Below are 23,066 nucleotides of genomic sequence, written 5' to 3'. Positions count from 1 at the left end.
TGTCTCTCTTATTGTGGATTTACTATTCATATTGATCTGACATGATCTGTCATAAATATGGTCTTACGATTTTTTATGACTTTGACTACAGTCAAATTAAAATTATGTATTAAGACCCAATGTTTTAAGTCCAACAGTGTCCTAAAACAGTGTCCTAATACAATTGTCACAGAAGAGCCTATGTTTCTAGCTGAGTTATATTTCATATGTACTAGCCACTGAAGTTACCCACAGAGTCATTTTAGTTTGGAAAAAAATTAACTAACATAATATAATAATGGTAAATATTGTGGGCCTAATTCATCTTCGGACGCAACCTGCAAGCAACTCACATTCAAAAAAAAAAAAAAAAAAAAAATGAGCACGGAACTTGAGCGTATTTCCGACCGTATTAAATACAAGCAGATCTCAAGGTATGTGTCCATTTGAATCTGGCTGTAAGTGAGCTCTGGTTGAACATTATTTGCTGTATGTAAACAGACAGAACCGAGTGCAGGGTACACACAGGCATATGTGTAATATTAAGTCTCATCAGAACACATGCAAAAAATAATATTTTCTAAAACAAATTAACAACTTTTAATACTATAATCGTGAATTATTTTTTTTTACATATTTGTTAACAGTAAATATAAAAATCAGGATGTTCTTAATGAGTACTGTACATAAATGTATTTTAATAGCATATCTTCCTTGCATACACATGTGCTAGTGGCACGCATATGTGTAGTTTTTTAATACAAAGAGTATGCTGTGACAGTCATCACTATCAGCTTGCACCTGCCCTGAAGCTGGTGATACGGCTAAATAACATGTACTTAAGAGAGACCCAGAATCGGCTGCATCTGCGTTGGCACTCACTCAGCATGCCCTGGCTATTCATTGCCTATGTTCATCCACTGCTTCCCTCCCCCATTCCGCCATACAAGTTGTATCCAGTAGTAAGTATCATTTGCATTTGGACATGAATTGCATGCAATTGTGTTTACTGGCGTAAGGTCAGTTTCTGAGAGTGCGCAGAACTATTTCGCGCAAAAGAACTTGCGTCCGAAGATTAATCAGGCCCTGTATTTATATAAATATTATGGGACCGATTCATTGGGAAGAGCAAAGCAAAAAGAGTAAATTTGATCCTAGACAAAACCAAGGGGTGCAAATTAGTTTATTATTTTGCACATAAGTTAAATGCCAACTGTTTTTTCATTAGCACACAAATACTTGATAGCTTTATGGTTATACTGAAATTGAAGTTGATCTAGGACATGCCGTATCAAAACTATAAACCTGGCCCCACATTTTAAATTTATATCCCCCTCCAATGCAATATGGTTTTGCCAAGGTGCAAAGTTACTTTATTTTTCTTTACTTTCCTTAATGAATCAGGCCCTACATGTGTAAACTGATCTCTGTTGGTTGTTCATTCCCTGTCAGCGTTGTAATTGAACAATGTATTAATGTTATGACTGAACACAAAATACTTTGAGAGGGTGGTTGTTGTACAACCTGCCATCCTAACTCCTTTTCACAGTGCTCCATTTTTAGTGTTTACTCTAATTTTCCAATTGCCATAATCTGGGTTAAATTTGTTATTTTATTTTAAAAGTCTTTTTAAAAGTGTTAAATGTGCTATATAATTAACTCAGCCTAGGTGATTGCAGATAGTAAACAAGTGTGAAAAGCAGAAGTAGAGTATTATCTGACTGTGAAAAGGAATCGGGGTGGAAGGTATACTAATGTGATATTGTTTCTTTTGTTAAGCAGCATCATCTGCCAGTGTTCCCGGCTTCACTCTGTCAGGTTTTAAAAGATTGCTTAGTGCGTAGGTGTTTTTAATCCCATCTGCTTTTTAATCCCACTAGCTTTTTAGGTTTAACTATAGTCATGACAGTAACTAGGTAGTTTAGGAAATTACACATTAACAACTCATGGAATATAACTTTTCTTGTCGTTCAAAACGTGATACAGTACAACACGATTTGCATTCTATATATTAACTACCACTGTGTGAAAAACCACTCAAATCGTGCAGTTGTAGCTGTTTATTTACTTTAAAGAATAACTCCACTGAAAAAACTTATATGTGCCAATCTGTCAGGGTCCCAGTGGCTGTATCTGTCCCACGTCGCCCTGTTCCTTATAAATATTTTAGGCGGGTCTCAATGCCCATAACTGACCATGCATGTATTTATAGCCAGCTTTGCTGTAAATAACTAAAACTCCCTATTTATTAGTGTCACTTGTAAATTTATATCCAGCATAAGGATGTCAAACTGAACATCTGTTCCCACATGATCAAATAGGGTCATTTTACTTAACCACCATTAGCCAAATTGAGTAACCACAAAACTGTTAATGTTTTTCATGATCCCCTAAGAGACATTTGTTAGAATGTAAATTTCTGCACACCTACAATTTGTTTATCACATTATTATTATTATTATTCTTTATTTCTAAGGCACCACAAGATTTCAGCAGCTCTGCCCAGATTACAAACAGAAAGTAGACAAGGTATAGCAGCACAGAACAATAAACAAGTACTACTTAGACTTCAAAAGCTCCATGCAAAGCCAGTACCAGTTTAACTGAAGCAGAAGAAACAAGTATTGAGACAGGAGGGAAGAGGGCCCTGCTCGTAAGAACTTACAACCTAAAGGGAGGAAAAACAGGCACAGGGAGGAGTCAGTGGAGGGCATCAATGGACGGGGGAAGGGAGGAGGTGAAATGAGAAAGCATAGAGAGATGGTTAGGCAATTGGTTGGTAAGCTTTTAAGAACAGGTGAGTATCTGTTTGAAGGTGCACAGATTAGGGCAAATACTGGTATGACAAGGTAGGTCATTCCAGTGGAGAGGGGCAGCCTGGGAGAAGTCTTGGATTCCGGAGTTGGAAGTGGTGATCAGAGTGAAGAAGAGGTGACAGTCATTAGCCGATCGCAGTGGACAGGAGGGAGTGTGTATGGAGAGGAGGTTAGAGATGTAAGGAGCAGTGGAGTGAGAGTCAGGAGTTTGAAGAGGATTCTGTATGGGATGGGGAGTCAGTGTAAGGCAAGGCAGAAGAACAGTGTGAGAGGAAGATAAGTCTGGCAGCTGCAATAAGTATAGAAAGAAGAGGAGCGAGGTGGGGGCAGGGGAGACTGGTGAAGAGAAGGTTACAGTAGTCAAGGCGGGAAATAAGAGCATGAATAATAGTTTTGATGGCATCCTGAGGTAGGAAGGGCCAGATGCTGGCAATGTTGCATAGTTGGAAGCAACAGGAATGGGCAAGAGATTGAATGTGGTCAGAGGAGAGGGAAGAGTCGAGAGTGATGCCCAGGCAGCGGAGTTGAACAGATGAGTTGGAGGTATTGTTAACAGTGATAGAGGTGTCAAGGTGTAATGAAGATCTGGAAGGGGGAAGGCAATGAGTTCGGTTTTACAATGTTAATTTTAAGGAATCGTGAGGACATCCAGGAGGAGATGACGGAAGGGCAGTCGGATGCATAGGAGAGGAGAGGAATGATCAGGGGAAGAGAGGTAGAGTTGAATATCATCGGCGTACAGGTGATATTGGAGACAGAAGGAAGTTATGAGTTTGCTCAGGGAGGTAGTGCATAGAGAGAAGAGCAGAGGACCAAGAACAGAGCCCTGTGGGACTGCTATGGGGGGGATGAAGGAGGAGCCAAAAGTGGAAATAGAGAAGAAGTGGTTTGTGAGGTATGAGGTAAACCATGCAAGGACAGAACCAAAGAGGCTAAAAGAAAGAAGGATCTGCAGAAAGAGGGGTTGGTCAACATTGTTGAAAGCCACAGAGTGGTCCAGGAGGATGAGTAGGGAGTAGTGGCCCCTGGATTTGGCCAACAGACTATTGTTAGTGACTTTGATCAGGACAGATTCAGGGGAGTGGAGGGGGCGGAAGTTATATTGGAGAGGATCAAGGGGGGACTTGTCCGAAAGGTACCTGGTGAGGTGGTTGCAAATAATACGCTCCAGTGATCACGTGAATTAATCAGTGGAACACATTTGTTATGCTGCTATTGATTAGGGAATAGCACATTTTTTTATTCTTCTTCTGTTAGTTTGGCAACCTGTAGCCATTCAGATATAGATGCACATAGTATTTCAACAAATGAGGTTTTTGACAGGATGGACCGGCTATGCCACCCTGTCTGATGTTTCTGGGAACCGGCTGGGCTTACTTTGCCACCATTCCCTTTCTTTATCCCAATTGCGTCTTCGCCGTAGTAGGAGCAGCTTACAATGCCCTCACCACTGGACTCCTTAACGGCATCCAGAACCACATTCCTTCTGGGTAACCGTCTCTGCTAGTGTACCCTTTTTGCTGGTACCCCTGACCTCTTCCTATAGATCAGGGTTGCTGTGGATGGATCCCCCCTGACCTATCACACTGGCAGGAGCTGTTAGGTAGCGGGCAGAGGGATGGTACTGGAAAGCTGGGTACAAACCTCAGAACAGCCGCAAACAGATTTGGGTCTAATCTGTAGGTCACAGGAAATTATAGCAGGTAAGAAGTTGTCAAGCAGGTTTTGAAGCAAGTGATGTTTATTTAGCTCAAGTGTCCTGACAAAGACAGTTCACACTGGTTGAAGGTACCAGTGATCAGAAAGTCAGATGGAACAATAATGATATCTTTCAGTACAAACCAGTGCTGGTTTTTATACAGTATTGGACACAGCCTAGCAGAGGGTAAGCCAGCACCCTGAACTCTTTACTGACCCCAATAAGTCAGTTATTTTTAGTATCGGGATTCAATATGTTTCCCAAAACATGGATTTAAATGCAATGCAAAGTTAACAAAATTTACAATAAACTGCTATATCTCAAAACCTTCTGTGTGCATTATTCGGACAGGATCTGAGCTGCAGGATACAAGCCACACAGATAGAGGCAGCGTCCCCCTTCTCCCTGCTGTGTATACAGGCCAAACAGGCGTGTTGGCCCCTGAAATGAAAAGGTCTAATTAACATGAAGGAATCTCTTTAGAAAAGTTATACAAATCCAATCATGATATCCTGTCTCAGAAGTTACAAATCAATACTCCAAAAATGAATGCATTTCCTATACAAAGTGCCACACGATATAATAAAATCAGTACAGTTGCAATGATATAAATATGTGCCCTGCAATGTTTCCTTTAAATAAATTTATACAATGAGTTATTTATAAATGATCCAGCCACAGGGGTGCTGATGCCATTGTAGACAATGATCAGTCTACTAGTGTGGTGGCGTAAGTAAGGACAGGGAGAGGAAACGATCTAAAGTGCAGTGATCTCTATTTACATGAAACTGAATGAGTATGACAAAAGCCTTAAGCTACTCATATACTTATGCACACAGCCATTTGTACAGCAAATGAGCATATGATAAGGATTGATCAGATGTTGATCGAGACTTCAGTAAATACCAGGCAGTCAATAGCTGCGACCTGACAGTGTGTGCAGCTGGTTTGCCATATAGATGGTAAAAATTGGACTCCGACACACTGACAATACCCAAACATTATGGTTGTCAACTTCTCTGACATTACTAACTGTTCCCAAGATAAGTGGCCAAATTGGAGACAGATTTAATTACTTGCCATTTTTGTCAGAGCAATTGGTATCGGCCTGTGTATGGGCAGCTTTAAGCCAATCCTCCTCCTTTAAGAAAATCTTATCAGAGTGCTAAAAGTAGCAGTATTTCGGGCCAAATTTGGCCTCTCTCTCACTTTGATATCCAAATTAGACTAAGTACCATCATTCACCACTCAAGCCAAATATATGGATCACTTTTGGACCAAATAGGAGAGACTATTTGTTGGGATGTGAAAATGGCAGCTTACACAGACCAATAGTGGTCATCTCTTTACTAGCTGGTTGATAATGACCCAATAAATTACAATTAGATTACTATTGCTTACAAAATAATTAGCTAGAACATTTGTATGACGTCACTGAGAACAAGACTAGAGGAGAAGAGGACACACTAGGTTGCAGCAAAGGTTGAGCTTCATCTGAGCTGTCATGCCTCCATGTGATTTGGCTTACCTGTATATATTTTCTCCAGGCATGGGCAAGGTGCATGGTAAGACGTTCATTATCTACCAATGCTGAATAACCATTTTCCATTAGTGTCTTCCTTTGTGTCCTGGAAGCACTGGTGGGGTGACTTGTTTTCATCTCTTCCCCTTAATGTGGTGTTGGCCTTTTCTCTACAGACAGAATACACGTTAAAGGACTACTAAATCTAAAGTACAATTTACCTTATATTAGAGATATATTAATAACATTTGCAAATGATATGTGATATCCTGATACCTTGAGCTGAAGATGTTTGATATTGCACATACATTTGCCCATGCAGTTGTATTATCAGTCATTTCAGCAGAAAGTATGCTGTTTATAGAAAAAATGTTTCCAACATGACCAAAACTTTATCTCAAATACCTTCAGTTCCTTTAGGCCCGTGACACTTTGTTTATATATAGTTGTCAGTGCTTTTATTTTGTTGTTTTTATGAGATAACTTCAGCTTTATATTTTTAGATTTGGATTATCTTGCTAACTAAAATAAAAATGTAAATGATACATTTTAATAAAATTATATGAAATGTATTTGTACTGTAAATGGCCAGGCAAACCCATCATTACTTGTGCAAGTGACCTCACTGTGTAAGCAAGTGATAAATGTCCTACTGCATCTCTATTATTACATATCACTCTAAAATAGGTATAAATTGTACTTGGCTAGAATTTTATCAGATGACTCTACTTTTACACAATATAACAATCTGTGTCAGATAGAAGTTAGCCAGCCTCGCCCTGCCACTTATTGTCTTTTACTGGGCAACTGCAAATAGTATTGTGTTGTGTTGTCGCAACCAGTGCAAAAATATACAAATGAAATCTCCTTTTATTGTGCTTGCTTACAGCTTCTATAAGTACAGTAACACAGGACTAAGCCTAAACTTACCAGTTGTAATATATGTCAAACTACTTCCTAGTGCCTTGCATTCCTTGTGTCACATTATAAGAATATTAGTTCAGAATTCAGGACTATAAATAAAACACTGATGTAATTGTTTGGTAAGCAAAAGACTTACAAAACAGTTTCTACTCAGGGTATTACAATTCTAGTACACTTTATTTTGGACTACATTTTTAGAAATATTATCATATAAACCCATGCTGTAATTTTCATTGCATTTGAAAGCATTTAGACATAATTATTAAAAATTATCACTATTATATGTTATCACATTTTTAAAATGTACAATAAATACACACTAAGCAGTACATATTTTGTTTTCATTAAATCTACACAGTTCAAAATACTTACCTACCAGTGTTCTTTGAATCTCTGCAAGTCTTCATGCACATATTTTCTTGAAGAAATATGGTTTTCTACACTCCATTGGAAGTCATGCATGGACTCGCTGCAGCAGCCAGTCCTGCGTTACTTTGTTTGCTTCTCACCTTCCAGAAAAGTGAGGACAATTGTTGGCAAATTATCCCCCTTTTTCTTACCAGCACTGACACAAGCTTTATCCATTCAATAGATTTCTTACCTTCCATCTGTGGCTATTTACTTTGAGACTACTAATAAAACTATTAACTATTTTAAAATGATGTGCCATGGACAGTGTAGGACTTATAAGTAGTGGTTAACACAATTTTTATTGTTGACATTTTAAATATAGTTTGTATTGGGGTGCTTCAAAGTTATCTATAAGATGATATTTTTCTTAATGGTCAGAATATTAATTTCTACCAAACAGAATAGTGTGTTCCATCAGGCGTCAGTGAGTGTCCTGGTAGTCAGCATTGCAGAGTCAGGAAGTCCTCTGGTATACTTTATGCAAGGATTGCGTTTGTTCTTATTCTGTTCTATTTCCAACAGGTTAAGTTGCAAGCTCTTACTTTACATTTTATGTTATGTTTATTCTTACCCTATAGTTTAGTTTTGATACACACGATTATTTCTGGAGCCAGAGCCTGATTCTTCAGGAGCTATAGAAAAAAGGTACACCCTTAACATCTTGAAGAAACACCCAAGAAGATAATGAGGAAGATATAATAGCAAGAGTTGTTGTTGCTGCCTGTGATAAATCGATGAAGTGGAAGGATATGCCCATCTTTAGGGAACTATGCACATCTAAACCTTTATATTTTAAATGACATTTTATTAGTAGACAAAACTTTGCTAATGAAATGTCCACATCTGGTGAGATTGTATAAATATCACTCCATAGTGGCAGGAGGTAGTCAAATTCTTCAGAGAAATAATTAGTCTCGACTGCTGAACCTGGTTTCTGGCTGCTAACATTAACACTCCTATCTCAGTACAGGAAATCTCTTCTAAAGCATTTGAATAATGCTGCTAAGGCTCTGATGCCAGTACTGTTCCAAGGTCCATCTCCTCACCCTCTATCTGAGATTGGTTTCGGTGTATTGACTTTTATATGGCAATGGACAATGTGACATTAGCAGATTTGTAATTTAAAAACATGTTTACCTGCAAACTCAAACTTCAACCTCTTCAATGCCTGTTTCTTGGTTAGGACCTCTCTTTGCAATTTTTTTCATGGATAGTACATTTGTTATGTTTACCTTGATTGTCTACGCGGCTTTCAGTAACCTTTTTACCCTCACCTACTACCCTTTTCCTTCAATTCATCTACGTTCTTTGCCAACTTTATCTCAATTATCACTTGTATTTACCCCCAATACATTACAGTTAATTGATACTACTTTTTTCTTTTGGTTACTCCGTTGAACGCATTACAGTTGAAAATAAACACACAACTAATGACTGGAAGTTGACATTTGCCTATGACAATGTATTGTCTGATTCTTGTATTATCAAAATAAAGAATATATAAAAAGGAATGATCCTACCTGGATTTTTTCCTTCAGAATATACACACTGTATGAGAACTAAATGGTGTCATGTTAAATAATTATATGGCAAGTCCATATATCTTGTTTACCACAGTTTGAAACCATTTCCCCTAACAGCCAGAGGAAACCACAAAGAAGCACCCAGTGTCATAGAGTAGGTATGGTGGAAAGGAAAGGAAAAAGAAACCGGGTAGGGCATTACATTAGTAAACATGACCCTTGTGGTATAAGTATTTTACAAATTAATAAATATCAGTACATGCGTATTCATCCAATTAGAAAATCCTGTTGAAGATGAACGCTATCAGTCTGTGTGTTCCATCATCCTCTTACCACTTTGACAGGCGCTAGTCATGCTGGTAGTGACCCAATAGGTCGAAAGGCCACATCTCATATAATTTTACCACCTACATGTGCCGAGCAACAGAATTGAACGCTGTGTTGTCTGATTGTTACTTATTTTTAGTACTTTTAAGAACAGGTTGGATGATTTTTGTTTAAACAAATCTACAATGCTACTGATAACATTACACATTGTGGTGGTTGATCCAAGGAGAAATGAGAACTACTTTAGCAGAGTTTTTCTTGTTGTTTTTCAGTTAATGAGAAAGTAAATTGTTAACCTGATGGCCCTGTGTCTTTTTTAAGATCAATGCCCTTGTGACTATTAAATAATAGTAATCTATACATATATATTAACATATGAAATGTAATATAGACCAATTTAATAAGTTATGCATATTTCCCAGTTAATGGAATGTGTTAAAAGCTTAAAAAGCTCTACTAATAAGAAAAGAACAGTTTTGTACATTACAGGGTAATGTTGGGTTGAATGTTCTGTGAAAAATGTTATTAGACCTCCCAATATACATCAACAAACAGTTTAAAGGCTAACACAACTTTAACATATTTGCCAACATTGTAAAATAGTTTATTTCAGTGTTTAGTATTGAAAAGTAGGGACATATCTTTAAAATATGGTACTGGAAATTAGGGCAGCAATGCGTTTGCTAATTTAGCTCATCTCTGCTTAAGCTGCTCAGATTTGCTTTTTTCAGTATCCACCTAATGCTGACAATCACTTTTTAAAGTAAAGACCTAGTTCAATATTGTGGAAGCAAATTCCTTCGTTATTTTCCACTTGGAAAGCAATCTGTACAAAGGGCTGTTAACAAGTTAGTGGCCCAATAACTTTTTAAAGCAGCTTAGTATTATTAGTTCCAAAATAATGCCAACAAAAATGCTGAAATATAATCGCTGCTCTAGCTTCATCTTTCTTAGCTACCTTTATTAACTATTGCATTGCATGTTTTATTTCCTGACAATTCTGCTTCTTGTCCTTTACATATACTCTCCTGTGACATACTCGCCCTCAGCCTTGGCAATTTCAACATCACCACTGATGACCTCGCCAATGCCACTTTTTCTAAGCTTTTCTGTAACAAAGATTGGTATGTTATGGAAGAGAAAACTTGGAATCAGAGGCATTTGTGAGGTCAAAATGTGTCAAGTCAAATATATAGCTTTTTGCATGGTCTCTAGAGATTGTATTCAACTCTAGTGGACCTGGCTTCTTTCACTATCTTTTGGTTTGTGGCTTTGTGCTTATCTCCCTTTTCCTCCTCACTTCATGATCCTGCCCCTGTCACATTCATTTCTGCTCTTCACTTACTTGTCAATGTGTGTGATTGTGTATGTGACTCCCATTGTGATGATTTGATGCTACAAAACATTCTTTAGTAACTTCAAAACTGGGGACACACTGACAGGCCACAGGAAAACAAATAGTGCTTTTATCGTGGTCAAACTCGCCTTAAATGAATGGCAGAATTAAAAACAATAGTGTGCTACTTTCTGTATGTCTTCAGCTACAAATATACACACTTTGACTCACCTTTCATTCACTGTATTTAACAGTAACAAATATGATAGATACGTTATGTTTGCTTAATATGCATCAGTACTATTTTGTAAGGTCTATTGTCTAAATGTGCATGTGTTTATGAGGAATTATATGTATTTATGCATCATTTTGATCCACAAATACAGCCAGCCCCTACCCAGTGCGAAATGTAAACCCCCTCCCCCCCCCCCCCCCCCCGTATGAATGTAAACACAATAAGGTAGAGGGGAAGTATTTTATCTGGAACATGCTCATTTTGTGGGTTCATTTGGATTGATTCGTTTCTAAGTCATGTGTAAAAATATATATTTTTTTTATTTCAGGTTAATGTTCGGGTGACTACCATGGACGCAGAGCTGGAATTTGCCATACAGCCCAACACTACTGGCAAACAGCTTTTCGATCAGGTAGGCTTTGTAATACTGTAAATGTTCTGTTAGTGAATATAGAGTAAGTCATCTGCCTGTGACTTAATATTTCACAATTATAGTTCACCCCAATGCACTTGCACCAAAAAAAAATCTTAAAAGTTGCCCAGGATGTGTATTGCGCAGTTAATATTATGTTCTCTTTGGAACTTAGTCAGTGTGAGCAACACGACATAAACTACAGTCACTCCCAGTCTCCAGGAGTTCTTGAAAGTATTTGAAACTATTCAAAACAAAACTGGCTTGTAACCTGTTTGGGCACTTGTGCAAAACACAAAAGCATCTGAAAAAAATAAAAATAAAATAAATTTTTATATATATATATATATATTATATTCAATGACAAAATATTAGGCATTTATGCAATTGGCCAGGTTTCAGCACAAAAGCTCATTTAATAGACCCAGACACATGAAGGCTGGATAGGCTATGTGTTAGGTCTAAGGAGCTAGGGGCATGCAGTGGTGAACTGGTGTGGAAAACGTGAATACATTCTGGCTACAACACTCTCTTATTAAAAAATCCCCATGAAATTCCTTTTTCATCATCCTCTGTTTATGTTCAATAAATGACTACATATTGTCTATGGTTAATGAGCCACTGCATCAGGAACAATAACCTGCTGAGCGCTCATTTGCAAGGAATCTCTGTGTACCAAAAGTAATTGTTACGTTTTTGGCTCAGTATTCTTCAGTGACCTTTTTGATATTCTGGTTGACCAGATGCCAGTTTACTGATGTTTGGTAAAATGAGGGCAACTATGGTGATGTAAACACAATCTATTTAGTAGCTGCACAATTTTTTGTTATTTTAATTAAATAAAACAATTATATTTTTTCATACAGTACACAGAGTGCTATTTTCCATCTGATAACTCTGACATCTGACTAATGAATCATAGATTAGAACCATATTTTCCTCTTTCTACTCACTCTACCTTAACAATGTTGGAGGGTTAGAGGGGCACCTGCATGTTTCAGTACCAACATTATCTTAAATTGCCTGAGGCTTGTGGTTACTGCAGTCTGTTCTATTTCAGAATATAGCAGCTGTCATCCTGTAGATTAGGCAATTAGACAATCTAACTCATCATCATATGGACATAGTATAACATTAACAAAATATTTCTTTCTATGAGAAAAATACACAGTTACTGTGATACTCATTCTTGTTAATGTTGCTCATTTTAATTTTAAATTCTTTTATATTGAGGAGTTTTGTCTTTTTTACTTCTCACTTATGTATTGTAATATTAAACTGAATCAACTATTTATATGTGATTATTTTTACAATTCATGCAGCCCATTTGAAGTTTTAAAGATGCAAAATACTGAATGTCTGAAACTAAAAATCTGTGGGATATGGTTTGTTTTAGAATTAAGAGTTTATAATCAAACCTAGGTTGTGGCTTGATTATTAGGAAATAAGGAAAGATCTGCACAGATTGTGGTCCAGATCAGTTACTGTAAAAAGTAAGGCTCCAGCTACAGTTGTTACTATTTCTGGAGAAAAAATACCAACTTCACACTATCTGCTTTGTGCAAGCTTTATTAATGACATTGGCACTGAGGTCCAATTTTACCTCTCAAGTGGATAAAAAAACAGAGCATTTGACAGCCATGATGCAAACAGTAATTTTTGACATGGCTATTCTGTCTCATGGGTTTGTCCAGCCTTATTACACAGGTTAGGAGCATCAAGGAAGGAGAAGCCACACATCCAGTCTTTTATCATTCTGTGTCTTTATGAAAAAGGTGCAAATATTAATAATATCAGCAATGATGTTTTTATTTTTTCCTATTTTTTTTCTTCTTTTAATTCACATTTCCTTTATATGGTTTGTTTAGCATGGTAGTCAGATACAAATAGATGTGTGAATCAGATTTGCCCTAACTGCAATTTACTGAAAAGTAATGTGCCCATAAAACCGATTGAATTGATTTGATTGCTAGACTTTCAGATCTGTGAATAATTTAACCACACGCGGGATCTCATTTATGTGGCACACTTGGTGCACAGCTCAAAATGCCTTGGGTTTGCACTGGTGTGCACACTCTCTGCTCTGTAAACATCTAGAAGTATATTTACTAAACTGCTGGTTTGAAAAAGTTGAGATGTTGCCTATAGCAACCAATCAGATTCCAGCTGTCATTTTGTAGAATGGCTGAAATTAATGATAGCTAAATCTAAATGATTGTTATAGGCAACATCTCTACTTTTTCAAACCTGCAGTTTAGTAAACATACCCCTTAGGCTTGCGGAGAGGCAGAAAAATTGGAACACTGTGCATATTGTAAATGTCACATCAAACGTACGGAACTTTAGAGTCCCTCCTTACATTAAATAGAACTATTTAATTTTTCTCCTAAAATACTGCTTGACTTAGGCTCATGTATGGCTTAAACCAGTGGTTCCCAAACTTTTGCAGTTCGCGGCACCCTTAGAGTCTCCAAATTTTTTCAAGGCACCCCTCCAAAATAATTATTGAGCAGTCCTGTTTTAGAAGTAGTTGGGTCAAAAAATTATTTAGGTCAGGACAGAAATACTTATTTAGTTATATGCAAAAATGCCCCCTCTGCATCCAGACACTCTGCCTTCAGGCACTCTGCCCCCTTTGCATCCAAACACACTGCCCCCTCTGCATCCAGACACACTGTCCTCTCTCACACTGCCCCCTCTGCCCTCTGTCACGCTGTCCCCCCTCCTTTGCCCTCTGTCACGCTGTCCCCCCTCCTCTGCCCTCTGTCACGCTGTGTCCCCCTCCTCTGCCCTCTGTCACGCTGTCCCCCCTCCTCTGCCCTCTGTCACGCTGTGTCCCCCTCCTCTGCCCTCTGTCACGCTGTGTCCCCCTCCTCTGCCCTCTCTCACGCTGTGTCCCCCTCCTCTGCCCTCTCTCACGCTGTGTCCCCCTCCTCTGCCCTCTCTCACGCTGTGTCCCCCTCCTCTGCCCTCTCTCACGCTGTGTCCCCCTCCTCTGCCCTCTCTCACGCTGTGTCCCCCTCCTCTGCCCTCTCTCACGCTGTGTCCCCCTCCTCTGCCCTCTCTCACGCTGTGTCCCCCTCCTCTGCCCTCTCTCACGCTGTGTCCCCCTCCTCTGCCCTCTCTCACGCTGTGTCCCCCTCCTCTGCCCTCTCTCACGCTGTGTCCCCCTCCTCTGCCCTCTCTCACGCTGTGTCCCCCTCCTCTGCCCCCTCTCACGCTGTGTCCCCCAACACTGCCCCCTCTCACGCTGTGTCCCCCAACACTGCCCCCTCTCACGCTGTGTCCCCCAACACTGCCCCCTCTCACGCTGTGTCCCCCAACACTGCCCCCTCTCACGCTGTGTCCCCCAACACTGCCCCTGTCACGATCCCTTTCACTCCTCTGCCGCGTGCCAGACATAGCAAAAAGAAAGAACACAAAAACTTGCCAATCCGCCGGGCGCCGGGACCCTGCAGCCTCCTCTCTCCCGCAGCTGTCACTGAATATCGACGTCAGTGACAAGCTGCTGCGGGAGAGAGGAGGCTGCAGGGTCCCGGCGCCTGGCGGATTGGCAAGTTTTTGTGTTCTTTCTTTTTGCCATGTCTGGCCCGCGGCACCCCAATGACAGCGCCGCAGCACCCCTGGGAGCCGCGGCGCACACTTTGGGAACCGCCGGCTTAAACTAATCACATGAATGATTGGGACTGCCTTAATTGCATGTGGTACTTTTACTGTTTGGAAATTCCTTTTACATTAGCAAAGTGTCCCCAGTTATGCTTTTTCCCGGTGAAGTGGAAATGGAAGGCACAACATGTTTTCTATTGAAAGTAAAGGATGTGTCCTGTTCTCTGCCAGGTCAGAGCTCGTGCAAAACTAAATGGCTACGTGCCCCTCAGCACAGCAAGGAACACCCCTAATAATGTCTCCTTCTTTTTATTACATTTTTAGTTTCTTACTTCACAAAATGAATTCACGTTTTTGTAATGTTCCGTACTCTGCAATGAACACCCTCTAAATGATCTGCCTAAACGAATAGCCGTCACAGTGAGATTAATCTTGTTCACGTTATTGCAGAAACACAATGATTTTTTTTTTGTTAATGGATATATAAATATTAAGGCTATCCGATCAATTCTGTTAATTCTTTGGCCAGTCAGTTCACGTTGTTAGGTACCCACATGTGCATCCATATTTGTTCAGACTTATTAAACCTTGAACATGTTAAAATGGCTGTCCACTTCTGAACAGCCCCTCCATTGTTACCTCTAATGAGCCCTACAGTAGCCAGCAGGTAAAAGAGAGAGAACTGTCAATGAGCTTAGGGGGTAGTTCAAATTTCCTGTACTAGTCAGGAGGTGCAGCTAAAACAAACATGTTGTGCATACACTGCACATTTTCCCTGTATTAGTATGCCTTTTGTAGTTGGTCATTAACAAGTGTGCTGTTTCAGGTGGTTAAGACTGTGGGCCTACGTGAGATATGGTACTTTGGAATGCAGTACACAGATACAAAGGGATTTCCGAGTTGGCTGAAACTTGACAAAAAGGTAAGTTTGCCATTCGTCATAGAGTTCAGTTGGTACTGAATTCCTGAGGTGATTGTTGATTCGTCAGTTTTAATAACACTGTAACTCTTTAGTGCAAATGTGTTAGGATTAGTGCCAAGAGCCCTTCTACATCTGTATAAAAGCATGTATTTTTTTTTTTTTTTTTTTAAAAATATGCTGTAAACTATGGCCATTTGCTATTGAAGGGTAAACATTCTAGCTTTACATTTTAGGTACATTTGTCAAAGAAATATAGTGTTATACATGGGTTATTTTTAGAATCTGCCTTGTAAAAGTAGAATTTATGCACTTGCCTTTCCTGATTTTTTTTTTTTTTTGTGTGTGTATTGCTGAAACATTTCAGAGAGACCGTTTGAAGTCACGTATATATAACAGAAGATAATTCTTTTCAGCAAATGTTCCTATTTTAGCACATACAATGGCACATCTTTATTTTTGCTTCATAGTTTTGCACAACATTTTGCAAATATTTGGTCTGAGATTAAAATGTCGGCAAAACTAAAAATGTCACCTTAAAGTACAATTTACTGACACTTGAAACCACCCCCTTAATAAATTGTAACTGTTTAGTTTCTTCCTCTTCAAATAATGCTTGTTTAAGCCTCACGGATGTCTTCTGAAACAGACAACCGTAAGGAAACTTTGTAGCTGCTTTTCTTTCAAAAATAACAATTTACATGTTTTAATTATTATTTACAATTATTATTTGCCTTTAAAGTGCATCTCAAAATTGTAACCTGACCAAACTAAAGACATTTTATTGAAAGTATTTTCTAATTTCTGTACAGCGCTGCGGAATTAGTGGCTCTATATAAATGATGATGATTACTATTCACATCCTGGTATGTGAATACCAGGATAAGGACCTTTTGGATCTTCTGTGACATTTGCAGGTCATGGCAGTTAGTTTCACTTGCACAGTTACACGTTTTACTACTTCGCAGGGATGTCTGGTATCGCACAATATGCTGCTGCCCAGCATTACTGATTGGCTGAGAGCAGGGCACTACAGTACACCACCATCACTGTGCTACGTGTATTCACGGGTTGGGTATAATTTTCCGACGCTGAATCTGTCAACGCATACCCTGTCGCCACCACATTCGTGACAGGGTAAATGTTGTCAGATTCATTGTAAAATGTACACATTGTCCCCCCCTGCGTGGGGGCCCCCATGTACCCCCTGTTTTACCTCCTTTTTGCTTTCTGTACCCCCTTATATGCCTTAAAAATTTCAATAAAAATGATTGATGTAAAAAAATAAAATGTAGACATTGTGATCGTCAACAATAATGCCAATACACTAAGCGAGCAATGCTTGTGGGTCCACCTGCTATACAGCTGTCCGACCCGCTGGCAAAAAAAGTTATAAAAACACTAATAATGCCTTCCCCTTCCTCCCAAAACACATGAAAACTTGTGCTGGCAGCCAGCAGACCCGGCGGCAATAGGGCAAAAGGATTAAACATAAGGCTTAAACATAAAAAAAGTGCTACACCCCCCCCCCCCCCAATATATTAACCCTGGTGCTGCCAGCCTAGCACTGGTACTAGCATGGGGTCCCCCCAATTTTACTAGACCCAGCACTAGAGACTGGGGGGCTGGTGGTACTATAGCAAGGGATCGGGCAGCGTGGGGTCCCCCTGCCATAATGTCAAACAGCCCCAGGCTGGTCATCAGAGGGCTGGATTCTCTAAGGAGATGGGGTCCACAAAAAAAAAAAATGCGGGCCCTCCCATCTAGTGGTACTCAGCCCTGTAAACCCCTGCGCCGGTGAGTGTGGGGTAATAAAAGATACTTTAATAATATAGACACCATTTTGTGTTTGGACACTGTAGGTCCCAGCAGGCCCAGGCTGCCATTAACAGTTTGAGACATGCTAGTGCTTGTAGTATACCCATGGCTGACAGGGCATGCTGGCACTTGGGGAACCACAAGTGGCAGCATGCCCTGCCACCCTGGACCCGGACCCCCTGCAACCTGTAGTACCCCAACAAAAAATTTAAATAAACCAAAACCATACACCTTGTTTTACCATTAATTTTATTTAAAAAAAAACCACAAAAAAAACAGTAATACACACCAACCACTAGGCTCTTTCTTCATCTGTAATGGAACCAATCATGTAAGCTTTAAAAAAAAAAAAAAAAAACCTAGTAAAAGTAATCGTTGTGGTTGTCCATAAAAATGACCGCCGCTGGGTCTATTTATAACCTGGTTATTTCCCACGATACCAGCCATAGTCTTTCCTCTTCTACCCACTGTAAGATGTAGCAGGGAAGAATAAATTACAGACAACTATAGAATTAATTACAGGAGTAGATAAATTGCATAAAATGACTATGTGGGAGAAATCAATTACGTGGGGGTGGGAGAAATAAATTACATGGGACAGAGGTTGGAAATGAATATCTGGAGGGGAAGAGTGGTAGAGGAGAAACAAATTACAGGGGGTGTGAGTGGGGAAAAGGGAAGGGGGGGTGTATTAGAATGTGTTGCAGTGTATATGTTGTGTAAAGTTGACATTATCAGGCTAATATCAACAATAGTTGTACTACTTTACATTAACTGCAAAACCTGACAAAGCTGGGAGGCCACCCAAAAATAATGTCATGTCCTGTAGGCTATATTGGGCCTGTAACAATTTGTTCTGGTTGGGGAACATGGTCGTTGGCAGATGTGGCTATGCAGAATATTCTGTATGTGCTTTTGTTTTACATAAATATCAATAAATGCACGCCATTGACTAATAACATATTACCTACCAATTAGTAGCATGCAGTTGAATCAAATATTTCTGAAATATAGCAAATGATACACTGCTTAGGAGCTAGAAACTATTGAGAGACACCTAAACAGGTAATAGTTCAATTGTATAATCACATTTGCACAATCACATTTTATTCATCCAAAGAACACCTGTTTTACAGAGGAATAACGTCCTATCTGGCAAGTAATTGCTTCTTCCTGCCACACAAGCTCTGCACTAATACACAGACTAACCTGCCAACATCACACTGTAAAAGTGGGACAACGTAGGTCATGCCCCCAATGTTCCAAATCCAAGCACAAAACTTGCTCTGATCTGCACAGCCCACACTGCTCCCAAAGCAGACTTATTTTGGTTGCTTGACTTTGGGACTTTCCCTCAGGAATCAGACTGTTGGCAGATATAAAAAGATACATACATACACTGCACGAACATATAATTAACATACAAGACAATTACTCACCTTTGAGCTCTCTAGTCTACACTGCTACCCCCCCACCCCCCACTCCCTCGCACTCATGATTCCTCGCTCTCCTACTCTCTTTTCCATTCGAGCATTGAAAGCAAGATCACAACCCTTCCATAATGAGTAACGTGTTCAACTGTATTGTTTTGTCATTTCCCATATACTAAGTCCCTTTCTCACCGGCTGCACCATGCTATGCTACGTTCACATAACGCTTCAGTTATGCTGTTTCATTTAAACACTCCTGACTGCCATACTTTGCTTATTATATTAAGCAGCAGCAGAAATTACCATAGATTGTAAGCTTGCGAGCAGGGCCTTCTCACCTCTTTGTCTGTTTTACCCAGTTTCTTTATTAGTTTACTGTGTTTATCCCCAATTGTAAAGCGCTACGGAATATGTTGGCGCTATATAAATTGATGATGACCAACACTTTTTACTCTGTAGTTTTTACCATATAATTGGCTGTAACCTTCCTTAATATAAATATTTAAAACCATACTTAATCAACATTTATTTATAAAGCACCAGCATATTCCGTAGCACTTTACAATTGGGAACAAACATTGTAATATAAAAATACTGAGAACACATTTAAATCTGTTCTCAATCCTCCCACCCTAAACCCTCAAACTACCATTAGTGCCCAGGATCTTGCTTACTATTTCAAGGACAAAATAGATCAGACTTGAAATGGTATTTCCCTCGACAAGCAATTAGCTCAATTGATTTGTAGCACCCTCTGACACTCTCTATTCGTTTGATCCCACAAATGAAGAGGAAGTTTCTACTCTCTTATCTTCCTACTCTACCTCGTGTCTTCTTGATCCCATTCCCTCACAAATTGGTAGGATCCTGTCTCCTGTGCTTATTCCACCTCTAACTAAAATCTGTAATCTCTCTTTCTCTGCTTGTATTTTTCCATCACTATTCAAGCATGCAGTGATTAGTCTTATTTTGAAAAACAAAATTCTGAGCCAAACACTCTCATTACCACCCCATCTCTCGGCTCCCATGCCCCTCCAAGCTTCTTGAGAGAATTGCCTACACTCGCCTCACACAATTTCTTACAGCAAACAACCTATTGGATCCTCTTCAGTCAGGCTTTTGCTCTCAATACTCCAGACATTGCACTGACCAAGGTTGTCAATGGTTTGATAACGGCAACAACTGAAGACCATTACTCTCTTCTAAATCTCCTGGATTTCTCTGCTGCATTTGACTCTGTTGACCACTCTCTCCTCATACAAACGGTACAATCCCTAGGTCTTGAAGGCACTTTCCTATCCTGTTTCTCATCCTACCTATCTAATCACTCTTTCAGTGTGAATTTCTTTGGATCCACCTCTGCTCCACTTCCTTTATCAGTTGGAGTACCACAAGGCTCAGTACTAGGTCCTCTGCTGTTCTCTATCTACACCACTTCTCTTGGGAAAACTAATAAGCTACTTTGGATTTCAATATCCTCTTTATGCGGATGATACACAAATCTATCCTCTCCTGATCTTTCACCATCTGTGTTGTCACACGTTACTAATTGTCTTTCTGCCATTTCATCTTGGATGTCTTCTCGGCAACTCAAACTCAATCTTTCAAAAATTGAATTAATAATATTCCCACCCAAAAACAGAAGCTTCCTGCCTGACATTTATATTTCTGTTGATAACATGACCATAAATCCCACCCCGCAAGCTCGCTGCCTAGGTGTAATAGATTCTAAGCTTGCGAGCAGGGCCCTCTTACCTCTCTGTGTGTATGTTTTACCCCTGTATTGTTTTATTACTATTTGTTCCCAATTGTAAAGCGATACGGAATTGGCTGGCGCTATATAAATATATGTTGATGATGATGATGAGTAATATGGACAGACAAGAAGGCCCTACTAGCAAGTTTACAATCTATATGACAGTGGGAGTTTGATACATGAGGTTAATATGCTACATAACCTGCATATTGATCCAGCCAGATTGCAAAGGTAAAAGTTCTTAGTGGGCTATATGATCTAGTCACACAACAATGTTTGACAGGGGGTCACAATGTTGTCTTGTGTGAACTGTGGAAGTGGTGGTAGTAGGCTACCCTAGGGATTTTAAGAGGGTGGTTGAAGAAAATTTGTAAGATATTTTTATACTTTACCAGCCTATGCTCCACAGAATATGCAAGTGATATGCTGCCACACATTATACCCGCCATGTTCACTCAAATATTCAGCTACTATCCCCATGTTGGGACTTGAAATGCTAGATTCATGGCTATTTATTAGGTATGTAAAATATAACATGATATAAAGTGTGAACTATATGGTTAATCACCATCGGTTGACATGCTTGATGACCGGCTTATTAACCATTAATAGGGTATATGTTCATGTGCTGACTTGTGCTTTGTGATTTTATGCTGTAAGTAAGACTACATTTTTTAGTTAATGATTGATTTGTGGAATGTGCCATTAGTAAGAGAGGTTATAACAAGATAACTAATTTTCAGATGCATGTTTTATTCTTGATGCTACAGCATATGCACCAAAGTAAAATGTCATTGTTCATGACAAAGTGTACTTGACTGTAATGGAGTCTAGACATCTACCTTAATGGCATTTATACTATTAGTAATATTATTATTATTATATTATAGAGCGACACAAGATTTCCGTAGCGCTGTACGTAATGCAAGCCGTAGACCATGCAGGGTAAAACAGTACAAAACAATAAACTAAAAAAAAGATCCAAGCATAGCTAGTACAGTGAAGTTGGAGCAGAAGAATAGGAATTGAGACAGGAGGAAACAGGGCCCTGATCGTAGGAACTTACAATCTAAAGCGGAGGCAAACAGACCGCAGGCACAAAGGGGAGTCAGTGGAGGGGATCTAGTGCAAGAGGAGGGAGTAAAGGAGCATGGAAGAGAGAAGTGATAAGAACAAGCATGAAGATAGGGTTAGGTGGATGACTGGGTAGGCTTTGAGGAACAGGTGAGTTTTAAGTGCCTGTTTGCAGGAGCACATATTAGGGGACAATCTGATAGAGCGTGGGAGGTCTTTCCAGGGGAGGGTGACAGCTTGGGAAAAGTCTTTTGATTCTGGAGTGGGATGTAGTGATCAGTGTGGAGAAGAGGGGCAGCGGTCATTGGCTGATCTCAAGGAGCGGGAGGGAGTGTTACTGGAGAGGAGGTTGGAGATGTATAGGGCTGTAGAGTGGGAGAGGGCCTTATAGGTGAGGGTGAAGAGTTTGAAAAGGATTCTGTAGGAAAAGGGGAGCCAGTGTAAGGCAAGGCAGAGAGGGGAGGCAGAAGAAGAGTGGCGTAAAAGGAAGATGGGTCTAGTAGCCTTAAGTATAGAACGAAGAGGGGCAAGGTGGGAGGCAGGGTGAGGAGAAGGTTACTAAATAAAATAGTAAGCCTATTATAATAATCGTAAAAAGTTTATACTTGCATAATGTAACTTTCTGTTACCTGCCAATGTTTTAAGTAGTAATTTTTCAAAATTTGCTTAAAAAAAATTAAACTTTGCTAACTAGCATCAGTTTGGGGCCATACTGAAGCCAGTGAGTTATTGGCTTTCAATCTCCCTTATAACAGGAATAGTATGTACAGACAGCAGAGCAACGGATTCATATATAGGTGCAGGGCCTGTGATATCAGCATAACTGGCTTTCTGTACTTGATCATTTAAACATTTTAAAGTGTGTCCGATTCCATTTCTCTGAGAGCAGTGGATGCTATTATAGATATGTGTAGCACGGTGGCTTAGTGGTTAGCACTTCTGCCTCACAGCGCTGGGGTCATGAGTTCAATTCCCGACCATGGCCTTATCTGTGTGGAGTTTGTATGTTCTCCCCGTGTTTGCGTGGGTTTCCTCCAGGTGCTCCGGTTTCCTCCCACACTCCAAAAGCATACTAGTAGGTTAACTGGCTGCTATCAAAATTGACCCTAGTCTCTCCCTCCCTGTCTGTGTCAGTGTGTGAGTGTGCCCAGAGCCGTAACTTAGAATTCTAGCGCCCTGGGCGAGAAAGACAAATACCGCCCCCCTAGCCCTCAATTTTAACCAAATGAACCTAAAACATTCCTAAATTGCGCCCCCTTTCAGCGTTGCGCCCTGGGCG

General features: G+C 39.8%; 1 protein-coding gene across 2 annotated transcripts in view; it reads left to right on the top strand.

The window, feature by feature from the left end:
• EZR (ezrin) overlaps window positions 1–23,066 on the top strand; it is a 66,973-nt gene that overhangs the window by 22,568 nt on the left and 21,339 nt on the right. For both annotated transcript variants that reach the window (XM_075203124.1, XM_075203125.1), the window contains exons 3-4: window positions 11,101–11,184; window positions 15,617–15,712. In XM_075203124.1, coding sequence (XP_075059225.1) covers window positions 11,101–11,184; window positions 15,617–15,712 — 180 coding nt within the window. The remainder of the gene's footprint in view (window positions 1–11,100; window positions 11,185–15,616; window positions 15,713–23,066) is intronic.

The sequence above is a fragment of the Mixophyes fleayi genome, chromosome 3 (genome assembly GCF_038048845.1).
Source record: "Mixophyes fleayi isolate aMixFle1 chromosome 3, aMixFle1.hap1, whole genome shotgun sequence".
Taxonomy (NCBI): Eukaryota; Metazoa; Chordata; class Amphibia; order Anura; family Limnodynastidae; genus Mixophyes; species Mixophyes fleayi.
This window is presented reverse-complemented; position numbering and strand designations above follow the sequence as displayed.